Source organism: Pleurodeles waltl, chromosome 8, assembly GCF_031143425.1.
Source record: "Pleurodeles waltl isolate 20211129_DDA chromosome 8, aPleWal1.hap1.20221129, whole genome shotgun sequence".
NCBI lineage: Eukaryota > Metazoa > Chordata > Amphibia > Caudata > Salamandridae > Pleurodeles > Pleurodeles waltl.
In genome coordinates, this window is record NC_090447.1 from 1,402,232,240 (window position 1) to 1,402,250,416 (window position 18,177).

At 43.6% G+C, this 18,177-nt stretch overlaps 1 protein-coding gene across 1 annotated transcript in view; it reads left to right on the forward strand.

Annotated features, from left to right (window-relative positions):
* LOC138249601 (trifunctional purine biosynthetic protein adenosine-3-like) overlaps positions 1 to 18,177 on the forward strand; it is a 249,449-nt gene that overhangs the window by 126,338 nt on the left and 104,934 nt on the right. Inside the window, exon 15 of the mRNA XM_069203543.1 lies at positions 5,654 to 5,905. Within this exon, the coding sequence (XP_069059644.1) occupies positions 5,654 to 5,905 (252 nt within the window). The remainder of the gene's footprint in view (positions 1 to 5,653; positions 5,906 to 18,177) is intronic.

The window sequence follows — 18,177 nt, forward strand, 5'->3', positions numbered from 1 at the left end:
CTTGGGAGTCCTTGCTAAGAAGAATTTGGTAATAAGCCGAATGTAGGTCTATAGTTGAGAACAATTTTGAGTTCCCTACCGTGGTTATTAGTTCTTGGATATGTGGTAGTGGGTGACAATCAACTAGTATTTTTTTATGGAGCAATCTCAAATCTACACATAGTCTAAGGTCTCCATTTTTCTTTTTTGTGACCACTATCGGAGAAACCCACTCTGAGGCATTTGTTGGAGTAATGATGCTGTCTGTAACCAACTTGTTGAGCAACAATTTAAGTTGGTCTCTGATGGACAAAGGGACCGGCCTGACCTTATGAGAAACTGGAATAGCTCCTTCCTTGAGTTTGATAGTGTGCTCAAAACCTTTGACGTTCCCAACTTTATCTACAAAAATCTTGGGAAACTTACATGTGTAACGTTCTGGAACTATATTATTGGGTATGACATGTAAAACAGATTCTCCTTCATCCATGTGTGGCCTCTCACCTAATCTTATAAGATTCTCCTGCCCTGGCCATAGTACAATGCCCAAACGTGCTAAGCCTTTCCATCCTATTATGTTCCTCCCTTTCAATGCCACATACATTTTTGTAATAATGGATCTTCCTAACATCTCTAGAGCAGCATAGAAGAAACCCAATAGATCAATATCTTGATCCCCAAATGCCCTGGTTGCGATGTCAGCACTTTCCAGTTTTTTAGTTTCTGGCCATAGTTGGAAAAATGTTTTGTCTGCTAAAATGGTGACAGGAGCACCAGAGTCGGCCATAACAAATATTTTTTTTGAATCTACACTTGCTTCACATATTGGAACCTTGAAGTGTTCCACCAAACACCCCTTATTCTGATTTGGAAGATCCACAGTGAGAACCACATTAGATAGTCTGCTAGAACAATGGGCCATTTCCTCTGTGTCTGGAGTATACACGTTGCTGATTCTCACCTTGGACCCAGAATTAGAATTATAGCCTGACTGCTTACAGACTGCTTGGAAGTAACCAATTTTTTGACATTTCAAACACCTTTTCCCTACAGCAGGACAGGTAGGGTTGTTACCTATGTGATTGTGAGAACCACAACGGTAACAGGCCCTACCCGATTGGGGTTGAGCCTTCTTCTGTTTAAATGACCTCTCTCTGATAAAGCTTACTCCTGATTCGTCAATTAACTGATTAATATTCACTTGTTCACTTTGCCCATATGCAACACCTTGTCCACACACAACTCTGGATGTGATGATTGATCTCTCGATATCTTTAGCTAAGTCGACAACCTCATCTAAGGAAGGGTTGCGACAAGCTAGTAAGCGTTCTTGAATTTTCTTCGAATAGCAATGGAAAACAAACTGGTCTCTTATGTACGTATCAACAATGTTACCAAAGTCACATTTTGCCGCAAGCACACGTAAATTAACTAGATATTCATCAACAGATTCATCAGCAGACTGCCTGCACATTGCAAAATTAAACCTCTCAAGCAAAACATTTGAGTCATCTGAATATTGTTTTTTGATCCTCTCCTTTCCTTTGATGTAAACATCCCAAACAATGTTCTCTACCGCTGGTGGTTGAATAATTGGCAGATTGTCAAATATACGTTGACCAGCAATCCCAAGGTGGTTAAAAAGAAGCACCATTTTCCTAGCTGGTGAGTATCCAACAGCGTCTATCGCAGACAAATAGTTTAAAAAAATTCTCAGCCATTCATTCAATTTTATTTCTGGTTTGCCAGCTTTTTGCATGAAAGGAGGCGGTTGCATCACCAACTGATTTGATGCCATACTAATTGAGTATAATGAGCAAGTATTGTCTTATTGAGTGTTTCAAGAAACCAACAGATAAGAATGTAGGTAAATATTGTCTCACAAAACTCCTTCCTGTGAGATGGGAACAGGCAAAATATAGGCAAGTAAAATTTGTATACCTTGGATTCTTCCCAGCGTCTGGTTCAATGTCCTCAGCTCCTAATTTGTGTAAAACAGACACGAAGTGTTGGTTGGTGTTCACAAAACTAATCACGCTCCTTTATGTCAACCACGTCTGCAGTAACGTATGGAGCCTGATCCTGGACTCACATGATCAAACGAGTGTCTCTGAGCGTCCATAGTGACTAGCAGCGTATCCGGCGACGGAGCGTTGTCCTAGCAACCCAAGCGTCTAAGATAAACGCAGTTGAAGATGACGCGAGGTTGCTAGTGAGCCCTTAGCGTCATGTGACACAAGGAGGTACGCTCGCATGTTCACGCGCTGCGAGTCACCCGTGTGCTCGAACGCATAACGAGAAATAACCCTTTCTCTTGTTTCTCCGTGTCGAAGCTCACCCTGAGCTGGAATGAAGAAGAAGAAGCGCTGAGGGAAAAAACTGGGCAAGAACTAAAAATTGGTCCTCGAAGTCGCTCAATCTGCGTCGGAGAAACAACGGTTGCGGTCGGTGGATCAAATTCTCAACCCCACTCCTGGTACTAAAAATTGTAGGAGGGTGGGCAACCAATAATACAGGAAAGGAACTACCGCTCAGACTCCTGTGTAAGTTTTGTAGTATTTTTATTAATTGATCCACGACAGCTAGCAGCACCCTAACGAGTCCAGAGCCAGCCTCCAACTGTCAAACACCGGCTCTAGAACCCCGCCAGGGCACTGATGCAATATGGAACAAAGAACACACATGGAACAAAGAGCTTAAAGAAACAGTAATCATAAGGTAACATAATACACCACATATTACACCGAGCCATCACATGGATCCATGGCACTTCTCCACCCACAATGTTTCTAAGCCTGGTGAACAAAGCGCACAAAACCCTGACACTCAACAGATCAAACGCAAACCCACAACCTATTTACTCACCTGCGGTCTCTAACATCCAGGAAAATTGCCATCTTCTGAAACTTCTTAACCAATGATGACCATCTGACCAAGTCATAACATTACCCTCAGTACCCAAAAGAAAATACCTTGCCAAAGCACGTTGCGAGACACTAACCACAAGGAGCTTGGAGTCAGAACCAATGTGAGGATTTGTCACCAGTCACAAGGGCTGAAAGTTTGCGTACGTTTTGCCAACCCCCATCATAAAAAAGTATGAGCAATTACCGAATTTTGTGCAAATTGAGTAAACTACTGTAATGGAAATCATATTGCAGACATGAGCAATTCAAAATCTGGTCTCATTATTTTAGTGAAATGACGAGTCTATATTTTTCATGCAATTTAAGACCTGCAAACATTATAGTGCACTTACACATTATGTAGGCCATTGTTCAAGTAAGGAAGGAATGTTTTGCTTTTATAGGGGAAAGCAATCCTATTAAAGCACTTTACTCCATACATCCTGCTGTTGATGAGCTGCTGAGAACAATGCATCTCATGAACTGCAAAGAAAGACAGACTCATTTGCCTCTCAGGGCTCACCGTAACCGAGGCAGACTCAGGCATAGAGGCAAAAAGCCATCACTGATGACGAATAACTCAAAATACAGATTGATGGTAGTGTGGGCTGAGCAAAAATGTGATTGATACTTCCAGCAAACCAATGGCTGAAAGTGGCTGACCCATTGCCTTACTTAATGCATGTTGGGCTTTGGGCGAATCCATAATGTGAAGGGAATTGCTAAAGGGGGTTGATCCTTAGTCCTGTTATGTCTTATTAATATTTATGATTTTTTCCGATTACAAAATAAATGTCAGACCAGTCCAATTAAAGCCTCTACTGCCAAGAAACTCAGCAAAAAAGTCTCTGCCATTTTCTGGAGCTGCATGGCCCGTGCGCGTGAACAAAGAAACGTGGCAAGCCCAAGTACTACTTTAGAACAGCCCCTTGTGAGGAGGCAGGGATGATGTGTGTGTCGCCTGGCCATGTGCCTCTAGAGCCAGAATACAAATGAACAAAACACTGGTCCACGTGCTTGGAATGGAACTAATGGTGCAAACAGCCGGAGGGAATTAACTATGTCTGAACAGTCATCAACCAGGACTTACTGAGGAGAGTGCACGCACGAAGAGACCGTTTCATAATGTGGACCATGTTTTTCTGTTCTTTTCCAAAGTAATGTTGTTCTTTCTTGGTTTTGTGAAAAAAAGGAATCGGTGAATGCCCAATAGGAGTCTTCGGTTTTACCACAGAATCCTTTATACCTTAAAACACGGTGCTGCTGGTGGCCAGCCTCTAAAACAGAATACGCACTACTTTCACTGTGTTTACCAGCGCGAAGGATCGGACTTATTCTGCATGTGTGGAAATAAGTGTAAACTTATGTGGTATAGGTATAACTAGCTTTGATGCCGAAAGTGTGCATACGTCATGATTACGCCAGCTCCCATATTTTACGTTATAGTAACAGATGATGACAACACAATATACTGCACTCACATTCACTCTGTATCCTTTGTTTTCATGTTTGTTTTTCGGCATAAGTTTGGCCGTAATAATTTCCTCTACTGTATCAATATGCCAACATGTCTTTGCTGGTCTGGTTTGATAAGATTGTTTGTCTAGGTAATGTAATAATTGTCTGGTATAGAAGAAGAACAGGTGGCACGATCCACAATTGTATGCAAAAGCGCTTGTAGTGTGTACATTTGTGTGCACAATTCTAGTGCCCACATGTCCCGATTCACTTAGTGACCTCCGTATTCAGAGCAGGGACCAGGCACAAATTGCAAGTGCAGGGCTGCTTTTTCACACCAGACCTCCTCCAGCAGGAAGGGGCGATGCAACAGCATAGGCAACCATTGGCCCAGATTTAAGTGGGCATAGCTTTCCTTTGTGCCACATTAGCATCATTTTTTATGATGTTAAGGTGGCCCAACGAGGCCAACTTCGCTGCACCATATTTACAAAGTGGCACATGCATGCATAGCACCACTTTATAACCCCTTGCGCCACATTATGCCTGCGCCAGACATAATGTAAGTAAGGGGAGCGTTCCCCGTTAGAGAGACCACAAAAATGGCACAGTGCAATCTAAGAGATTCTAGTGCACCATTTCTAGCAACAAGTTTTAACACCTGCACAGAGCAGGCGTTAAAATCGGGCATACCATTGTTTTCAATGGGCCCCTATGTACTCTGCAGGATTAGCGCCAAAACTTTGGCGCTAATCCTGCACAGAACATCAGTAGCGTAAACAATTTTGATGCTATTGCCCCTGCCTTGCGCCATGGTGTGCCGCATATTAAATACAGTGCACACATGGTGGTGGTAGGGGGGCGCTAAGGGACACAAGAAAAGTGGTGCTGCATTGGATGCAGCTCCACTTTTCTTAAATTCGGGCCATTGTGTTCAGCCCTTTGAGAGGGAATGACATACACAGATCTGCGCCAGCCATACCCCCTAAGCCATTTCATACTTACATTTTGAACACAGGATCGGTGTGTGTGTGTGTGCAAAGGAATTTGTGCGTACACAACACATTTTTGAATGCATACTTTCCAGTTTCGCACATGCACAAAAAGTTGTCACCCAGTCCAGACGCACTCTGTATGTACTACATATCTGATGAGAAATGTAAAGCAGTTTAGGTAGTCTGTTTTTTTATTTGTGTTCCTATTTCTTCTTCTTTCTTAAACCCCAATATAACATTTGGTTGGACAATTAGGGGACAGCAAATATCAAATCTGTATTTTAACTTCACTGCGAACTGTTTTCTTTTTACCAGGAGGCGGCCCTCTTGAGATACCCAGTATGCTTCTGCCTGGGCAGTGCAGCCTTGCTGGGTTTATGGTGGGTGCAGTTGAGCGAGGACAAGCGCTCCCTCAACTTGAGGAGATAATAGAGGGAGACCTCATCATTGGCATTGCATCTGCGGGGTTTTATAACCATGAGTTCATCCTTGCCAGATGTATCCTCCAGAAATCCAGTTTAGAGTACTCCTCCCCGGCACCTCACCCTTATGAAGGACAGACTTGCGGTAAGATGTTTTCTCTTTTCAGCATTCTTAAGATGCTTAAGGTTTGTTTTCTGCATGGCATGGTAGCAAGGAGTTTACACAAGAAGGCAATTAGCTCAACTAGTAACTGCACACGAACAGATACGCTGCCTTTACCATCAAAGGGGGCGTGGTAAACAAAAGCTTGACTACCATTGCACTTGAGCTATAGCTGCCTCCAAGTTCTTCCCAGAAGCCTCCCAGTTCCTAACAGACAGCTACATGGGCATCCTTGCATATATTTGCCAAACACTACTAACTGAAGTCTTAGGCATACAGTGATGGGTATTTTGTTCAAGCTATGTTGTATGTCTTGCTTGGTTCTAGAGTCTAGATCCTTTAACCAGTGTAATGATTGCTGATTGCAGCTTACACAGCTAATGTGCTCGGCTGACATTGCAAGTAACAAGGGCCACTCACTCTCGGTGTATTTGGTTCCACTAGCAAGAGGGTTGGATTTAACAGCAAAGTAGCCTGTGCTGGAAGAACATGATGAGTTATCTCTGGTTTGTGAACCACTCAAGAATTTATCTGCATAAAATCAGTCTTAAAAAAAACTTCCAAAAGGACTCTGGGGTTAGGGTCCCAAACATCTGACTCAGGAACTGGGGCCAGGGTGTGGTAAAGGACATGCTCTGCAGACAGAATACACTGGGCATGTCTGAAGGCTGTGCACATTGGCCTCTGGAGTTAGGAGGACTGTGCACAGGGCATGGCCAAAGACCACAGATTACAAACAGAGACCACTGTGCACAGCCAATGGCCGTACACATTAAACTCTGAGGTCAGTGGAACTGGGAACAGATTGTTCCACCATACACATCACTTTTCATGAGTCAGTCAGCTGGTAAAGGTCTGTTTATCTAGCTTCTTCAGAAAGTAATCACATAAGCCAACGGAATAATAAAAGTTCAGTTGTGCTGAGGAGGACTTGGATGGGCTTTAACTAATTCCCCATTGAGAAGAACAGCTGTGCGATCAAGCACAGTAATCAGGGGATAGGAACCCACAACAAGACCAAATACCTCCTAGATGTGGGATTGCTTTGCGTGGACAGAGGGGGAAAAAGATGTGATAACACAGACGGCAACATGTAACATTTCTAATGTAGAAATGTCTTGAGGGAAGATTTGAAAGCAGTATTTTTCCAGTGCAAGTACTTTGGGTCACCAGGTTAAGATCCAACACAATCAGTGGTTTAGACACTATTCAAAGGACAGGAGTAGCCCAAAGGATAACGATGATGCAGGAGGGGAGCCACTGCTATCGACTTTATCTTTAGGATAGGAGTGGGCAGTGCTTTAAATGGGCCGGTACCGTCCCAGACTGAGTACCAGCACTTTTTTATTTTGCGAGGGAGAGTTCCTGCTCTTCTCAAGAAAAACATAATACTTTTAATTGGAGAGTACCAGCACTTTTTAGAAACAAGCAGGTACTCTGATAGAGAGTACCTGCACTTCTGTTTTTCCATTTCAAGCACTGGGAGTGGGTGAGAAAATATCTCATTCCCTCACAGGAAATATTGTGCAGTGTACTGATAGTGATAATCTTAAAAAATTATGGGCCATATTTATACTTTTTGACGCAAAACTGCGCCAACGCAGTTTTGGGCCCAAAAAATTAGCGCCGGCTAACGCCATTCTGAAGCGCCATGCGGGCGCCGTATTTATTGAATGACGTTAGCCGGCGTTAGCCGCCGGCGCTGTCTGGTGTGCGTTAAAAAAAACGACGTACACCAGGCAGCGCCGGCGTAGGGGGAAAATGGAGTATGGGCGTCCACAAATGGTGCAAGTCAGGCTGAGGCAAAAAAATCGCCTCAACCCGATTTGCGCCATTTTTTTACGACTCCCAACCCCCATTGAAATGACTCCTGTCTTAGCAAAGACAGGAGTCATGCCCCCTTGCCCAATGGCCATGCCCAGGGGACTTCTGTCCCCTGGGCATGGTCATTGGGCATAGTGGCATGTAGGGGGGCACAAATCAGGCCCCCCTATGCCACAATTTTTTTTAAAAAAAAATACTTACCTGAACTTACCTTAATGTCCCTGGGGTGGGTCCCTCCATCCTTGGGTGTCCTCCTGGGGTGGGCAAGGGTGGCAGGGGGTGTCCCTGGGGGCAGGGGAGGGCACCTCTGGGCTCATTCTGAGCCCACAGGTCCCTTAACGCCTGCCCTGACCCAGGCGCTAAAATCCGGCGCTAATGCGGGTTTTTTAGACCCGCCCACTCCCGGGCGTCATTTTTGCCCGGGAGTATAAATACGACGCATATGCATCGGAGTCATTTTTTAAGACGGGAACGGCTACCTTGCATATCATTAACGCAAGGAAGGTGTTCACGCAAAAAAATGACGCTAACTCCATGAACTTTGGCGCTAGATGCGTCTAACGGCAAAGTATAAATATGGAGTTAGTTTTGCGTCGAATTTGCGTCGAAAAAAACGACGCAAATTTGGCGCAAACGGAGTATAAATATGCCCCTATGTATCCACTGCAAAACCGTTGATGATATTAATGAACACCAACAAAGAAAGCCAAGTGGAAAGAGGTTTGGTGATCAGTGAGCACAAGAAGTAAATAACTGTTTGATTCTAAAATTAAAAATCAACTTATTTACCCCTTTCTTAGTTACAAAACACGTTTTTCACGAATTTCCAAGTTTCAGTTATTTTGCACACAAAAACAAAAAAACATTTAAAACGTTGTAGTTAAAAAGTGGTTCTTTACAGAGCCTGTATCTAGCCGCTATGCTTTTAGAATGCTCATAGCGTTTAGCTGGAGGCTGTGTATTACTGACTATGGGCCCACAGGACTTGGCACACATCGCGGGTGAAGGCCACAGCCTGCGTCCAGAACCTGCTGTGCACAACCACACACTGTATGCAGAAGGATCTCGTTGTAGGTTGGGGTGCTCAGTGCATGATACCCAAGGCTCACAACTAAGTGCAATAGGACCTGGGGCCAAAAAGAAGACCATGGCTCGTGGGTATATTCAGAACCGAGAACCCTCTGTGCATGCCTGAAGGACATGTGGACTCACATCTTGGCATCCAAATTATCAAGAGCTGCTTGTCTGCTTTGTTGTGCCTTATTTTCAGTGTACAACACATTAAAATTAAAGTCTTTTTTGTTTGGAAATCGTTTTACTGAAATGACATTGATATTGCTCCTTACTGTGTTAAGCTTACAGTGTCATGTCAACCCTGTACCTAAACCAACTACCATCTCCTCCAGCGAGGCTTCCCTGCTTGTCCTTTTACATTGTCAAGTACAAACGCTATCTCTGACGGCTGGATGACATAATATTGAGCACAAACATATTGCAATACTCAAATAGCGCAAACATAATCAGAAAACCGAATATAATGTTTACATACTGTGTATTTAAACTATATGGAGAAAATATATTGTGAACTAAAAAATTGTCAAAAACAGGTATGTTGTTTTTACTACATATAACATTATATTTCATTTAAATTTGGTAGTAAAGTTTAAGATCATAATACAATTAAAAATAAACATAATATTCAAAAAGATTCTAAAATACATTTTAAAAAGAAAATATATACTTTACAAAATTAGGTTATTTAAACAATTAATAAAAAATAAATGGCATTAGTTATAATTAAAAATAATAAACATATATACAAAACACTGATAAATTTTAGAACGAATAAGAAAACAAGAAACCAAAGAAATAAAAACTATAAAAAATATAATAATTTAATTTTAAATATATTTTAAAAATATTTTTACAAATACAAAATGTTAAAATAAATATACCCACTCCTAACTAAGAGCTGTATGGTGATACAACACATGCCTTTACCATGCAGACTTTACCACACATATTATATGTGTGGTAGATAGATAGATAGATAGATAGATAGATAGATAGATAGATAGATAGATAGATAGATAGATAGATAGATAGATAGATAGATAGATAGATAGATAGATGGATAGATAAAACCCATTCAGGCTTAAAGTGCCACATAAATTATGGAAAAAATGAAGCAGGGAACTCTGGGCCCTTCCCAAGTTGAGTTGGGGAGCAGCTCCTTTATATGGAGCAGCCTACAACACCACTGACACTCTGAATCTTCTTGCCTAAAATGTCTGTTTTTCTAGCAGAGTTTTTAAGCATAGGATTAGCACAGTGCCATTCACACTGAGCTAGAAAGTGACTAAACCTTTTGCCATTTTTACAGCAAAATCTTAAAGCATAGAATTAGCACAGTGCCATCCATTCTGAAATGAAAAATGACAAAAGCCTTTTACAACTCCAGGCACAATATGACAGCTTTGGATCAGTACAATACCACCAAAGCCAACCTGAAATGAATAAAAGCAACTCGTGACATGTGTTTCTCTCTAATTAGAGCTTGTCATCAAGGTATAGCTTTGTTCAGGCACAAGGGAGCATCAAGTATAATTCGAGAGAAATCTGTTTCAGGCTTAGAGTGCTGCATAAATTATGTAAAAAAGGAAGCATGGAACTCTGGATAGTTCCCAAGTTTAGGCAGAGAGCATCTCCTTTATATGGCGCACCCTACAAACCACGGACACTCTGAATCTGCTCACCCCAAATGTCTTTTTTGATAGCAGAGTTATTAAACATAGGATTAGCACAGTATCATTCACCGCAAGCTAGAAAGTAACAAAGCAATTTGACAGTTTTACAGCAAAGTCGCACCCAGGCCATGCACAGTGTTGCCATCAATGATGTAATTTCAGATGTTGAAGTGATGTTATAGAAGTGTCATAGTATATGTAATGAGGGATGTTGTAATTCAGATCATAAGCTGTGCTTGTTACTTTAGGGTACTAGTTATAGTTACTTGAGATAGCTATAACTGGTGACTTTCAGTGGTTTTGTTAGTTTAAAATGATATGTTTTAACTGGCATTTTCACCTAACTTTATTGTCCCTTTAACTTTATTTTTTTACAGTGAATTTCTAAGGTATTTTTCAACTCAAAGTATGAGAAATTAGGTTGTTGGTTGACTGGGGTGTGAGCTCTGGTCAAGCAGCAACCACAACTCTTGTCAGGGTAAGGCACAAGGAAACCCCAAATTAACCTGTGCTCACCCTCTGGTAGCTTGGCACAGAATAGTAAGGCTTAACTCAAAAGCAATGTGTAAAGTATTTGTGCAACTCTACAAACAGTAAAACAGTGAAAACACCTCACAAAGAGGATCTCACATCAGGTTAGTAAAATAGAACTTAATTAATAAATATAAAAAGACCAAAATGACAAAATCCAATAAGTACAACTTGAGTTATGAATTTTTAAAGAATAAACTGTAAACCAGGGCTTAGAAGCAAGAAGCTTCTACCAGGGATATCTGGTTGTGCCATACTGGACCAAAGTCAAAGGTTCAGGCCGACCAGGATGGACCGTGGGCCAGCTACAGGCTATAGTCTAGCTGAACCAAAGTACCTTAAATCCTGGTTGCGGAACAATGCATGGATCCAAAACAAAGATGTGCAGTGCAGCCGATTAGATGCATTAGTTACGATTGCAGTGAGGCTGTGGTGTGAGGTCCTGTTGCTGTCAAGGATCCCGTCGACGGGGCTTGCGATGTGAAGGCCAGTGTTGAGGATGCCTTGTGCAGCTGAGGCGATGCATCAATTCTGATGAGCGCTAAGGCTGCGATGCAGAGTTGTAGCATCGTCATCGAGGTTGCCGTCAACCAAGGTTGCTAGGAGCTTGCACTGGGGAAAGCATCATGCAAGGCGATGCATCGGTCCTAAGATGCGGTGATGAAAGTCTGTTGCATCAGTTCCAACCCACACAGTAGTAGCCATGCTTTGGTTCTGCTCCAAGCAGCAGAGGCTGTGTCAGTTCTGCTGGAGCAAACACCTTAGGCCCACTTCCAAGGGTCCAGTACTGGGGTGGCACCATTTGGCAGGGCAGACTCACAGATGACAGAGTCGAGGCGCAGGAGCAGGGTGATTGGTAGTCTGTTATGACCCTGATACTTCAGATCAGGAGGCCAGCCAACACGCCTTGGAGTCACTCTGGGTTTGAGAGATGCAGGCCCAGTGCTTCTCACTCCCAGGGAAGGTGGCAGCAGGTCAGCACAGCAATGCAGGAGTCCAGCAGAGTAGCCATCCAGCAGCATGGCAATCCTTCAACAGCCTAACAGTCCTTCTTCCTGGCAGAGTATCCACAACTCCAGAAGTGTACTGAAGTGGTGGTGTCAAAGGATCAGTACTTATACCCCGTTGGGCCTTTGAAGTGGGGGTGTACTTTAAAGACAAGCCTTAAAGTGCACAGAGTCCCTGGATTCCTGTCCCGGCTCTAGACTCACTACCAGGAGTTATACAGCCCTTTGTGTGTGCCAGGGACACAGCCTATTCAGGTGTAATTGAGGCTGTGCCCAGCCCCTCCCTCCCATCCTGCCCAAGATGGCCCATCAAGGCCCATCAGGTCACACCTAAGCTCCCATTATGTGCGGCTGTCTAGGAGAAATATATAAAGCCCAGCTGTCACCTCACCCCAGACATGTGAGCATAGGCAGGCAGCAGACACCAAATGGCTAAAATAAGAGATTGCTAACTTTCTAAAAATGGCATTTTCAGAATTGCAATTTAAAATCCGATTTCACCATAAGTTTTCATTTTAAATTGTGACACCAAACGTGGAAAATCTATCTCTACCCAATTGGAAGTTATACTTATAAAAGGTTATAAGGCAACTCCAAAGTTATCCTATGGGCGAGATGAGCCTTGCAGTAGTGAAAAACAAATTTGACTTGTTTTTCACTACCAGGAAATGTAAAACTTAAGTACATGTCCAACTTTTTTAATACACTGCACACTGCCCTTGGGGCTATCAAGGGCCTTCTTAGGGGTGACATGTGTATTAAAAAGAACGTTTTGGGCCTGGCAAAAGGTTTACTTTCCCAGGTCAACTTTCAGTCTGAAACTACACACACAGGCTCTGCTATGGCAGGCCTGAGACATTGTTTAAAGGGCTACGTAAGTGGGTGGCACAGTCATTGTTACAGGCCCACTGGTAGCATTTAATTGACAGGACGTGGGAGCACACAGTGCATTTTACTAGGGACTTATAGGTAAATTAAATATGCCAAATGGAAATAAACCAATGTTACCCGGTTTTACGGAATGAGCACAAGCACTTTAGCACTTGTCAGCAGTGTTAAAGTGTACAGAATCCTAAGGCCAGCAAAAACGGTCAGCAAAACAGGAGATCTGAAGACAAAAAGTTAGGGGAACCACAAAAAGGATGTCAGGTCTAACACAAAGTAAGATATTTTTAACATACCTAACTGTAACATCACTTTAACATTTGCTATTTTATTTAATTTCTAGGGTTTTTTAAGGTAATGTAATACATTATTACCATACGTAAAGCCAACCCCAAGCTGCGCACGGCCAAATGTTATGATAGCATGGGGTTGGCCAGAGGGCGTGGCCTGCGGCCTTCGACTATGTCCAGTGTGGGCTTGGATGCAGGGCTTTAACTATGGCCAGGCCCTGCTCCCACCCCCCACAGGTGCTCTGCCCACATTTCTGCCCCCAAGCTATGGACAACACGGGGCTGGAGGGTTGAGCTCAGGGTCTGGGTGTCATTTTAAGTAAGGCACACAGTCTACCTCACAGAGCCAATACTGGCCCTAGGGACCAATGTGAAATCCACCGTGCCCAGTACACATAATGTCCAGGGCTGCAGGTGAAGCTCTAGGGCCCCCGTGTTCCCACCAACAGCCTGTATGCACGAAACCTGAGTGTAGCAGCAGCTGGCTTTGCTCCTGCCCCGAAGGGAGCAAGAATTTTTCTGTGCAGGTTTTTTTCACCCATTGGTTGGAAGCATACAAGATTTCCCTTCCTGTGTTTTTGTAGGCAGGGAAACAGTGTCCTGGGGTGGGCTTCTCTTGGACACAGCACTGGAGCCGGTCCCAGGACATTGGGTGCCCTGGGCCATTCAATGCTTAGGGAGCGGGGCTGTGCGCCCACCTCCCTATTTTAATATTACAGCTCTGGAGATGGGGTCCAGAGCCTTACCAGGCTGAATCAGCCCTAGGGGATGTGGTCTCCAGGGCCCTACCATGCTCGGATAGGTGGGGTTGCATGACCTTTCCACTTTAATATAGAATCATGGGGTCCCCGGGTCCTTTGAGATGCTCAGGGAGCGGGAGCTGCACACTCCCCCTTTAATTTAACATCTGCCCTGGGGAATGGGGTCACCAAGGCCTCCTAAAGGCTTGGGGGGGCACATGCCCCCTTCCCCTAAGTAATCAAATGCACACCCAAGAGTTATTTATTTTTAATTTGCAGTAAAAGTATAAAAAATATATATCCCTGACATGAAATATACAAAGATTTTGAGCCTTAGTATTTCAAAAACTACTGAACGGATTCCCACCTAATCACAAAAAGCACTCTTTCTGATCAAGATCTAGCTATCTGCCAGATTTGCTGCAATTCCTTTCAGCAGTTTTGAGGTCGAGCCTAGACAGCGCTTGCGCTGTGGCTTAGCACCTGTTGTAGATGGTTTGTGAGGTTCAGCTCCACCCAGATCTTGTGATTTGTGTATGCTAGTGTCCTTTAAAAATCCTTGCTTGCTACTAGGTAACATTACCCTGTGTCCCACCTTCTCTCTTTTTTGTCTCCTCCCAGGAGATCGCACCAACTATTAGCTAAATACACTGCTCACCATTTTAACAGGTGTTCAGGGACTACTTTGATCTTTCATCTGGAGCACTGGAGAGGAATGCTCTTCTTTCTGAGCTCTGCTGTAAACAGGGCTGTAAATCTTAATCTTATCCGGTCACATTTTCTGGGCATTCGGAGACTTTCCACCCTTCTCCATGGGAAGACTCTCCTTACACACAGCTGCTCCCCTGCCTTTCCGTTTTGAACCCTAGTGAAAGCAAGCCTGTAAATCCTGTCATGATGCCGCTTTCATGTTTCATAATTGCATGCCTTTTATTTTATTAGCATGGCGCACCATAGCAGCTCCCTCAGCGCTCTGGAGACTGGGTGATTTTTTTTTGTGCAAAGGTTCCTTCGCTCCAATCGAGCGTGCACTTTACATTGCCCCCGGGGCATAAGCAGGATCTGACTACAGTGTTTCTTTGTTGTTGGGAAAACCAGTGTGCTGAGGGATTTCCCAGAGACCAGCGTATTTCTCAGAGGACTCGCGCTGCACAGATGGTAAGCACTGAGTCTTCCAAGCCGCCTCCTGCTCTGACATCAGCGCAACATCAGAGAGAAGGTATTTCCCTGATGCAAACAGCGAGGGAGTGCAGTCCTCCTCACAGCTTATATATATATATTGAATGCAATAACCAAACCCAAAGCCAAAGGTTTAAGATGTTATAGTTAGGAAAACCTAATGTATTATTTCTATACAAAACCAACTTAAACTAAACAAACCAAACAAATTCAAAAGTTATTGGTATATTAAAAGTTGTATTTTACAGCCCGCCCAAAGCTTACTATACTTCCCTCCGTACATAGTGTTGTGAACTCGCTAGCCAGACTACATTAACTATAACTCGCACCTTCTACGTCCACTGCTTATACCCCTTCATATTACATCACTAATAACATGTTAAATCATAGCATTGATAACAGCACTCATGCCATCTGAAATGTCATAATTTATGAGAAGAGTGTGCATGGTAGAGGGCCAAGTTATAGTTCACCCTAAACTTTTTAAACAATATACAAATCAATAAAAATACTTTTCCCTAACTCTACAGACCTTGCTAAACTGCCTCATTTCTTCCTATACATTACAAAAAGAGTGTTATGTTATATTTCACATTAAAGCACCAAACAAAGTCAAAGTGTAGTCTGAACAATATGGCTGCTTTTTATTTTGCAAGGAAATACCACGCCCCAATTTATCACTTAGTTTTTGCCCCTTATTACCTAAAAACAACTGAAAAAATTCAGATCAAATAACAAAAAGGACCCTTTCCACACCATAATCTATATTCAAGCCGAATTTCATGTACAGTAAATCCGTTCAGCCATTTTGCCACTATGTCTGTTTAAAAAAATCTATGGCAAGTGCATTGTTGGAAAAACTTGTTTTGGGCCCCCCTTGATGTGTGCACTCCCTAACTAATCACCACAAAACTTTTTCATCATCAGCCAATGTAAAAAAAAAGAATAGGTCTGCAAAGTTTTGTGGTAATTCACCATTAATGGTGAAAAGGTTATTAGGAAGACACAATCTGAGGAATTCCTATTTTTCAGAATCCTAACTAGAACTACAGACTGTATATATATATATATATATGTATATATACTCTTTATGACAGGGAACATCCGGAACAATGACCCCGGGAACAACAGCCTACGTTGTTAATGCAAGCGGAACCACGCTTGCGTTAACAACGACTCCCTTTTTCTCTGCCTCACCCACGTATGGGCTGAACAACACACATGCGTGGTTAAGGCAGAGAAAAAGGAAGTCACCATCAGGAGAGGACTCGGTCAGGTAAGTTGGGCTGGGGCAGGGTTGGGGGGTAGTTTTTAGGGGTAGGAGGGTGGATTAAGGGCTTAGGGTGGGAAGAGGTTGGGGTAATTTTTTTATTTTTAGGGGCAGGGTGGGGGGATCGGGGTAGTTCTGGTGTTAAGGGTCAGGGGATCGGGGCAGTTCTGTTTTTAGGGGCGGGGTGGGGGGTTGGGGTAGTTTTGTTTTGGGGGTTGGGGTAGTTTGGTTTTCGGGGTGGGGGTCAGGTAGTTTGGTTTTTCGGGTTGGGAGGATTGGGATAGTTAGGTTTTTGGGGGTGGGGGATCAGGGTAGTTTCTATTTTGGGAAGGGGGTCAGGGTAGTTAGTGTTTTTGGGGATGGGGTTGGGGTAGTTTGGTTTTTGGGGGAGGGTGAGGGGGCATTGGTTTTTGGGGGTGCGGGTTGGGGTGATGTTGTTTTTAGGGGCGGGTAGTTTTATTTTTGGGGGTGGGGTCAGTTGTTTTTAAGGCAGGTGGGGGTTGGGGTAGGTTTTAGGGCTCGGTGGGTGGGGGTATCTGGGTAGTTATTAGGGGCGGTGGGGGGGCGGTGTAGATTTATTTTTGGGACGGGTGGGGGGTCGAGGTAGTTTTATTTTGTGGGTGGGGTAGGGGTACAGGGTAATTTTGTTTTTAGGGGTGGGGTAGTTTTATTTTTGGGTTGGGGTCAGTTTTTAGGGCAGGCGTGGTGCAGGTGTGGTGGTCGGGGTAGGTTTTAGGGCTCAGGGTGGGTGGGGGTAATGGGGTAGTTTTTAGGGGTGGGTGAGGGGGTCGGCATAGTTTTTATTTTTAGGGTGAGTGGGGGGGATGCCATGTGAAAACCAGGCATGACGTTCCATACCTGCCTTTACTAGGCATGCCTTCACCGAAAATGCCAAAAAATCGTTGTAAAGGCATGCATGGTAAATGCATTCGTGGCCACAACGCGTTGTTCCGACCGCATTGTTCAGGCATGCGTGGTTGGTGCATGCGTTGTTCCATCATACTTTCCTTTACGATGCAGCCGTTACCACGCAATACCATTACCACGCAGCCATTACAACACATATACCTTTATTACGCATGCCTTTACTGCACAAAATTTTACCATGCATATGCCTTTACCACTCACGCCTTCACAACGAAAATGTAAGTATTTTGCAGATATATTTATATATATATATATTACCTACTGTCAGTTGCCAGTAGGTAGTTATTATTAGGACCAACTTTTTCCATAGCCGGAGCGTTTTTTTGTTTTGCCAATAACTTTGGTGCTGTTTGACGAATCTTCATGAAATTTTCATACTAATATAGCCTTAGAACCCGCCATAGCGGGCTCTACCGGCTATTAAAGGCCCGCTCCCGCGTTAAATGCCCGAGCCTAAGGCGAGTGCATTTAACAAGGGAAAGGGCCTTTAATAGCCGGAAGAGCCCGCTACGGCGGGTTCTAAGGCTATTAGAACATTCTGCCACTCAGGGCAGAATGTTCTATTAAAAAAAACAAATTGCTCACGGAGCCTGAGGGGATTAAAATCCCCTCGGGCTCCGTGAGGCTTTGTTCACAGCTGTTGCTGTGAACAAAGCGAACATTGGAATGTTGGCGCTGCGGGCTTTTACAGGCCCGTAAAAGCCCGCAGCACTCCATTGTTTTCAATGGAGCTGCCAACGTTCCAATGTTCTAATATGACACTCAGTTCAGCTGCTGTCTTGAAAGTTTTGGGGCTATCCGTCAAGAGGGGGCCAAGAAAATGAGGGGGTCCCAAAATATGTTTTCCCCATACA